General features: G+C 41.4%; 1 protein-coding gene across 1 annotated transcript; it reads right to left on the bottom strand.

Annotated features, from left to right (window-relative positions):
* Positions 1-6,208: 6,208 nt before the first annotated feature.
* On the bottom strand, positions 6,209-7,509 carry supt4h1 (SPT4 homolog, DSIF elongation factor subunit). The gene is made up of 5 exons (XM_079172329.1): positions 7,356-7,509; positions 6,945-7,051; positions 6,806-6,861; positions 6,556-6,609; positions 6,209-6,442 (listed from the first exon to the last, which is right to left on the bottom strand). Exons 1-5 carry the CDS (start codon positions 7,422-7,424, stop codon positions 6,375-6,377), a joined length of 354 nt encoding a protein of 117 aa, XP_079028455.1. The 5' UTR covers positions 7,425-7,509; the 3' UTR covers positions 6,209-6,374.
* Positions 7,510-8,563: the final 1,054 nt, after the last annotated feature.

Genomic DNA, 8,563 nt, shown 5'->3' with positions numbered 1-8,563 from the left:
TTAAAGGGTCACTGGCTGCTCTAGTTCTTCCTGTCCATACTGGCGGCAAAAGAAATCCTTTTTACATTTCAGATCTTTCAGTTTGAAAGCGTGTTTCCACAGGACGACTGTGTGAACGAGCACTAAGAGGATCTCTCGGTCCCAAGTTTAAAATGGACTTGGACATTTTTTTTTAAAGTGCCTTGTTTGGGTGTTGAGGCGACATTTTCGTCACTCACTACCCGTACCTTTGTTGGTAATCTGTTGGATTTCAAAAGTGAAAGGCAGCCGGTTTCAGTTCCTTGCAAATGTCCAACTGTAACCGGGGGGGGGGGGTTCTCACTATGCTAAGCTGGGGAGGGGGTTTAGTGGAGGGGCCTGTGCTGCATGTACAGAACAAATGCACCTTTTCACAACCTTTTTTAAAAACGGATTCTCTCACTTCTTTGTGCTCCTCTTGCAGTGTGCAGTCTGATCTGGGTCACCAGTAGCCTGCTACCTGTGTGCACTGTGACATTTGCTGGTTAGCAACCATAAGGCACAACAGTTTTGGGTTCATTGCTAACGCTCCAAATGAGTCTTTTAGATCTGTAAATAGGCTGCTCATATGAACTCAAAGTGTTGGTAAGGTAAGATGTGGAGGGAAAAAAGGTCGGGGGCACATTTGTCCCTTTCACTTTTAGTCTTCACAGCAGCAACTTCTTATTTTCACTCTTCCCTTTGCAGTCTTTTGAAACGGGGTGTGATCCGTGTAGAAACGTAACCTTTCAGAGAACGATGTGTGGAATCCATTATGTGTACCTGTAACACGGATCCTTAAGTTCAAGAAGCAATACAACAATATAAAAAATACAATTAAAAGTCCTACTTAGGTAAAACACAAGAAGTATTATCAGCAAAATGTGCTTTTAAAGTACGAAAAAGTACCAAAGTACTTGTTTCATCTCTGTAAACAATATATTATCATATACATTATTATTATATTGTTAATACTGTTGCATCAATCTGACATGTCTAAAACTAGACACATAAATTAGAAGCTTATGTTTTGTTTTTTAATGTAAAATCTAATCTAACTATAGCTGTCAAATATACGCAGTGGAGTAAAAAAAGTGCAATATTCCCCTGTGAATTGTGTTGGAATAGAAGTATAAAGTAGCAGAAAATGGAAATACTCAAGCAGAGTACCTCAGAATGATACTTAAGCACGATACCTGGGTACATGTACTGGTTTACCTTCCACCCCTGGATGTACGCTCGGTGCGTGCAGCGTTCAGACGCGCTCTCACATCGTTTCCCTTTGAGGATTTGAAACATGGGTGTGTGTAGAAAGACGTTAACTTTATTCCCATGACGTCCGTTCCTGTTCGGGAGGTCATGGAGGTTAATGTCTGAGAGGAAAAAGAGCGGATCTCATTCTCGCATCTAAAAGCTGTAATCCTACAGAATGTAAATGTGTTGGGTGTCCACCACACGACAAAGGCTCTGGAGAAAAGATGACCCGGTTGTGATACAAAAGCTCCTAAAAGACGAGGCCGGTGACGTCAGCTGTTGCTCCTGATAAACAAGTCTCTCACATTGAATGCAGCAGACCCCAGTGAGACGAAACAGGAGCCTGCCCCGTGAGGATTCTGGGTATTCATCTTTTGTATTCAGATTCAATCCCTCATGATGCTCCAGTGACAGATAAAAACACGTCGCTCACAATGCAGACGTGTTCAAAACATCCGACATATGGCGTCTTTAGAAGCCACACTTTCTTCTTTTTTCTTCAGCCCATAACCCTCCAAATCTCCTGACCCCCCCTGACCTGCATTTTACTAATCCCTGCCCTCTTCAACTTATTGAGTCACTCTGCTGAAGTGCTGCCGCTCTGTGAGGCTCGACGACCACTAGCGCCTGTCCGTGTGCCGGCGTGCCTCCCTCCCTGTGTGAAGAGTGCACGCACTAAAGCCGGGCCCTGATGGACCTTATCAGGGCCGGCAGCCATTTCCCCTCCCCAGGCCGTGCTCTCCAGGCTCCTCCTGGCGACACCACCGAGGCCACTCAGAGGCTTATTTCCATCCCAGACCTTTCTTGCTCCACAGAGGCCTGAGCGGCTCTAAAGCGGCTCCTGCTGCAGAGCTCCGGTGTAGAGGAGGTTTACTCCTGACCTGTACTCGGGTCACAGTCTGAGGTAGTGTGTCCATTTTATACATTTATTTGACAGCTGTAGGTTCTCTTCAGATCAAGACTCTCGCCTCTAAACTTCTCACATGGTGCCATTTAATCAGAGTGCATTGGTTTTTCTTTTTGTTTGGCACCTTTTTAAACTAAGTCTAAACTTTAAGTCTGTCTCAACTTATTGTCAATTTAACAACAACTTAAGTGGCCAGAAACCCCAAATACAAGAATGAATGGATAATTTACAATGTTTTTGGCGATAGTCACTGAAAATATTTGAAAAAGTTCAAGATTTTGAAAATAGTTGTTTCACTATTTACACAGCGGGGAAATAAAAGTATAATACAGTCTATTAAATACTTGTTTGGGGGCAATTTTTCATTTAGAGCCTGTGAATGCCTGTAAGTTACTGAAAATATTAGTAATTCACAGTTTTAAATGTGTCATGATCTACAGACATAAATGAGTGTGTGTGTGTGTGTGCGTGTGTGTGTGTGTGTGTCATCAGCACTTGCAGCTGTGTCTTACAGCTTGTCTCCACACGATGTATGAATAAAGTTATGTTACTATAAATAAAACATCCTCAGTGTATTCGCCGATGAATAGATGGACTCCAATGAAATAGAATTAAATGAAATAGAATTAAATGAAATACTGTTCGAGGCCCAAAGATGTCAAATTATTCGTATTCACAAAAAAAGCAAATAAAGAAAGAAATAATGAAAAATATTTGTGTGGCAGAATTTGACGTTCCTCTTTCCAAACTCTATTAATCATCTCACGCTTTCTAGTCTGCAAGAGACAGGAAGTTTTGTCACCCTGATGAAACACACACACACACAAACACATCAGCTCGAGTGTGTGTGGCCTTCAGTTGATAATGTCCATCCCCCATGTAGAATACATCCTCTTTACTTCCCTATCTCCACTTCATCCCTGTCACACAGAGCGCCATCCCAGACTGAGTCCAAGACGCCTCCACTTGCTTTAACTACTGCTGTTTTTGTTTTACCAGAGCTCACCAAGCAGCCTACAAACCTCGAGTCAACGCCTCATTCTGTGATCTACCGACCCTGCAGCTTAAAGCCTTGACATAACCAAATAAGGGCAAAAGCACATGGCTGGGAGCCGTGGCTGCGGGGCCCCGTGTGTGTGTCCCTTGCGAGTGTGAAAACGAAGGGGCGTGCTTCTTTTCGCTGCGCTCAGACGACGAGGTGGCACGGGGTGGAGCTGTGGGCCTTCCTGACAACGCCTGTGTGGTTGTGGAAGTCTTGCAGCGCTGGGCCCAGTCAGTTCTCGGTTTTGTTCTTAGTTTGCAGCGCTCTCCCCCCACCCCACACACACACACATGTAGTTTGAAGAGAAAAGAGGTTCAAATCACATGGGGGGGAGGACAGTGATAAAAACACTGCACTTTGGTGTGGAGTTGTTTTGTTTTATGGAGCAGAAAAGGCCAGTGGTGCGCTCGGTTTTGCATTGAGGTAAAAACCCAAACTGAGGCGTACTGACTGAGTGGTGCGTTTTATTTTTCTCTCATTTGAGTATAAACTGTCTCCAACCGCTTGAGGTAGATTCTCTGTTCCCCCTTGTGATGGAAAGAATGAGAAGTCTTCTGTACATTTGAATAACAGTGACATTTGGTTTGTAGTTTTTTAACTTCAGTTCCCTTTTTTTTTTTCAGTAAGGAAAAGTTCTGTTCAAAACCACAAAGAGATTGAACTGTGTTTTATATTTTACCATAAAAGAAGAGATGTAGGTCTTGTCCAATGGGTGATCGTGTTACTGAGGTTGTGTATTTAAGATGTATTTTATCCTTGTTTGTTACTTTTACTTGTAACATGTCTGCATTCCAGACAGACATGATGGTTATGGGATTTCTTAAATTGAGCTGATAATCATTTCACACTGCGAGTTGATGAACTCTTTGCGGCTGCACATGCGAGAATCATTTCATAAAGAGGTCTTCCTGCTCTGACTCACACAGGGGGTATCCCAGCATGCATTGTGCACAAGATGGAGAAACAACCCTGAATAGATCATCAAACAGCCACTCGCACTTCCTATTTACACTTTCGGTGTCTCTGTTCCACCTGAGCTGCATCACGAAGAGAACCAGAACAATGTGTCCTCTGCGCACCTTCACGCAGGACATTATATAACCCATAATACTACTAACGCACTTTATTCACACAGCACTTATGAAGGGCAAACTCAGATGAGTTAGATTTGATTTGTTGTCAGTAAACAACAATACGGTTAATGCTCACTTAATACGTAACCTATACATCGCACATTAGTACCTAAAAGTCAACTGCTGTCCGTTGTGGTCCTCTTGTTCTTAATGCGGCAAAACAAAAAAAGTGAACTGAGACATTTTAACAATTACCACCTGAGATAAAAATACAGCTGTTACAGGTTCTTTAGTACCGCTGCCTCTGCGGGCTGATCTTCCTGTTAAACTTCATGAGAAAGTTATCACAGCCGATCATGAATGATCCATTTAAAGTGTTAAAAAGAAAAAACCTGCAACCGCCATTAAGAGAGATGTGTAATTATTTTGGAACCTTATAAAACGCGGGTAGCAACTTAAACTCTTCTACAGATCTGATCTCCTCACGCGCTGTTGGAATGAGACTGTTTAGTGGAAACGTGGTTGCGGTGTCGCGGCCTGCTCAGGGCCGACAAAATCTACATGTTGCACTCCTACGCATCCTGCAGTGCGAGGCGCCTCATGAAGGCAGTACTGCTGCAGGACGAGGCTCAAGTATTGTATTTAATACCTCGTGTTTGTTCAGCTACGGTATGTTTTATTAAATCCCCCTCATGGTATTTTAACAATATTTAAAATAGTAAATAAGTACTGTTTTAAAAAATAAGGTTGTTGCATGTGTTTGTATTTTTAACTCCCTGCTGGGAATACAAATATGAATTTAATTATAGTGCATGGGCAAATTCTCATCTGTAAGTCATAAGACGGACCTTTGAATTCCTTTCATACATGCACATCTTTCTGTGTCCCACACGCTGGACTGATAATTATGAATGTCATACTCTGACAATATTATTACGTGAGGTATGATGCTTCACCTCACTGCACCATAGCCTCGGTTAACTCACACAAACCATGCCCTGTAACTAGATATCAGCCCCAGGTGCAGTGAAACCCTCATCTAATAAGACAATAGCAAGAGCTCACTGTGCTCCCTTCCAGAGTGTTCAGGACTCCCCTGTGTGCATGACCCCGGTCCATTAGGTTACAGTAAAATAGGCAATGCCCAGAGCCTCTAGCAATAAACACATCTTCCTCAAGAGTAATAGAAGCCCAACTGTAAGAGTGCAATAGCCCCACATCTTATTAGACTAGTGTACAATGAAACAGTTGCCAAAGAAGTGACGGAAACTAGAAAGCGATTCAAAGTTAACCAGAAAAACTATTTATGACACGATAGGTGAGAATAATGCAAACGTTTGGCTGATGGTTCCCCCTACTGGCAATGTTGGGTACTGCCTGTAATTCCAGCACTGTGTAAAGCACCATCTTGCGACCCAAATAAATAAGTACAGGGGTGTTGTATTAGCATTTGTACAAAGCAAGAGTGGTAAGACTGTTTAGTTCCTCCTCTCTGGTGTTTCAAAGCAGTCGCTGGGTCAGCAGACCACAGTGATTCTCTGCGAATACGATGAACTCTCATGGTTCAGTGGGAAATTGAGACACGGATCTGAACGAGGTATCTCTCTCTCTGCACACCCATTTGTTGTATTACGCAAAAGCAAGTTATTGATGAATGTGCACGTGTGCTATATACACTGTAGACCTTGATAGGTTTTGTTTGGTACCAGTTATTTTGGGGAAAGTATTAAGCTGGTTATTTTAACAACACATTTTGTCTATTGTCCATTTCTTCCAGTGGGCTGCATCATCTTTTGCACCGGGACACCTTAGGAAATATGTGACAGCCACGTCAGTTCACTGTCAACTGAATGACAGGATGCTGAATCAGCAAATATCACAGTGTTGACTGTGCTAAAGACAATAACTCACATTTCTTATAAAAACAGTCCTTTATTTTTTTCCTCAATTATCCAAAGAAATACAAAATACCCACTTCTTCTCCCCTATAAGCACCCATGTTGATGTTACTAATCACAATTCATCAGACATGATCCAATGCAGTCCCAGCAGTGCGACGCCGCTCTGGTGTGGCTGAACCGACAACTGGAAGCCGTCGGGTTTATGTCTTCACTGCTGTGTCTCTGGATTTGTAGATCACTCCTCTGCTTTTCAACTCTCTCACCACACCTTCGGAAAAGGAGAATTAAAAATGCAATAATAAGGAAGGAATTCCAAATCAAGAAAAAGCCAAACATGTCATTTCCTGCGTATGGAGGCAGATTAGTTTAGATAAAGTGTACCTGGAGGTAGTCTGCCTGTCACTGACACTGCATATACACCTGGCTTGAAGTTGCCTGTAGGATGGAGCAAAAACAACATACACAAATGTTATCTTTCTCAACAGCATTTGGCTGTCAACTGTAAGACTGCATGTATCTCTTTATGGAGTAAATAAGGTCCTTATTGACATAATAATTACTTTCGAGTTCCTCTACTCCATCATGGTCAAAATGGATTAATGCAGCTTTCAGTACAGGCACACATCCTTACCTATCCTCTGCCATTTAGCTACCCAGCTGTCCTCAGGACTCATCATGGACACCACGCTGTGGACATACAGGCGAGAATGATAAACATCCAGAAAACGTTGATTTATTATTTAAATAATCGATGCTGAATCAACGTTTACCCATCAAATGAGGAACTTGTGCATTCATAAACCATCTCCCGGTTCCCCTTCATCTGGAGGTACGACTCACAGTTGTCACAGCCGTCGTATTCAAACTGGTCGATGGTCTAAAAAAGGAGGAGGGAACACTTGAGCCAAGGACAATAATAAGAGTCAAGAATGGATGCAAACATGTGAAGTAGCACACAAGCTACTTCACGTACCAACAGACAGGGTGTTTGAATTTAGTTAGTAGACGAACAAACTAGACCAAGGACCGGCTTCAGTATGTCTATTGGTATTATTAAGTAAATAAAGGTAACTGTGAAAGCATTACTTTGGAGTCTACATTCATTTGTTTGACAACAGAAGAGAAATACAGCGCGCAGGAAGCGGCTACACGTTAGCAGGGACGCTAGTTTGAGCGTTTACCTTCACTAAAGAACAAAGAAGACAGGCTCGCAGATGGCGAAGGTCTTTGGGGACCGTTTCCAAAGCCATTATGTCCAGCTCCCGGACAAAACACTAGTGTAATACTGAAATATCAACCGGATTAATGTTTTGAACAATTTCAGTCGCCGGGGAATTACGTCACCGACTGCGAGGGCCTTGTTGACCCAGCAGAGGGGTCCAGATTGTGCGCCTGTGTAAAAATCGTTATATCGCCATTATTTAAAACAATTATTTCAGTTACAGGGATTATGTTTGAGTTGTTATACATAATCACATACAGTATATTAGTTCCACTACGTCCTGAAAAGTGGCATGCAAATACTAAACGTTGACTGATGTATTTGGTCATGCATACTTGCATTTCAACCATCGGGATCCAGAACGGTTACAACGTTTTGATTATACTAAAATAATAGATGTTTAATAAATGCAAAAGCAAATACTTAGTATGGATGGATAAACTGAGAAGTGGAAGGATAATCACTTTTTATATCTCTAAGTGAAGACCATCTGGATACTTAAAAAAAAAAATCATATAACTTTAATCCAAACAGATTCTAGCATTTGGACTCACCGGCTCCTGTTAGTGATGGGCTGCATTTTAAGATCCTGTGTATTCCCTTGACTGTTGATAATGCTGCTGTGATTATCTCCATGATAGAGCCCTTTGATCCGCACTCACAATTTATGTACAAAAAAAGTTTTCCTCTGGATCAGACATTCCGTACTAATCCTTACTTTTCTGTTAAATTAAATGGTTACTCCACAACCAACATTCACAAAATGTCTCCATGTCTGTTTTTTTAAAAATTATTTTTAACTACATGCTTTTTAAACGAACTGTTACATTGTCTGTTTTCATTTATAGTTTTCTTTATTATTAATATTGTCAATACTGTGTTGTTATATCACCTATCATTAGCATTAGCTATTATTTTTTAAGGAACATGTGGGATCAATACTGAGATTTTTATTACGATTCAACGATGCCAAATAGAAATTCAATGGCCCACAGTTTGCTTTACTACATTTTGACACGTGAATATCCATCTATCCATCCATCTATCCACATTAAATATCAATATCATGAGAAGGTTTTGCTACCTTATTTTAATTCTTTTTCAAATAAGTTTTCAAATAAGGGAATTTTAGCTAATTTCTGGAGTACAATAGCTAAATGCCTTTAC

This window comes from Pholis gunnellus (genome assembly GCF_910591455.1).
Source record: "Pholis gunnellus genome assembly, chromosome: 13".
NCBI classification, from domain to species: domain Eukaryota; kingdom Metazoa; phylum Chordata; class Actinopteri; order Perciformes; family Pholidae; genus Pholis; species Pholis gunnellus.
This window is presented reverse-complemented; position numbering and strand designations above follow the sequence as displayed.

Bases quoted from the DNA above. Each gene is read 5' to 3' on its own strand.
- supt4h1 (XM_079172329.1), bottom strand. From the start codon at position 7,424: ATGGCTTTGGAAACGGTCCCCAAAGACCTTCGCCATCTGCGAGCCTGT. The intron at 6,862-6,944 runs GTAAACGTTGAT...GTATGTCCACAG, and splicing joins ACAAGTTCCTCATTTGATGG to CGTGGTGTCCATGATGAGTC. The intron at 6,443-6,555 runs GTACACTTTATC...CCTTTTCCGAAG, and splicing joins GACAGGCAGACTACCTCCAG to GTGTGGTGAGAGAGTTGAAA.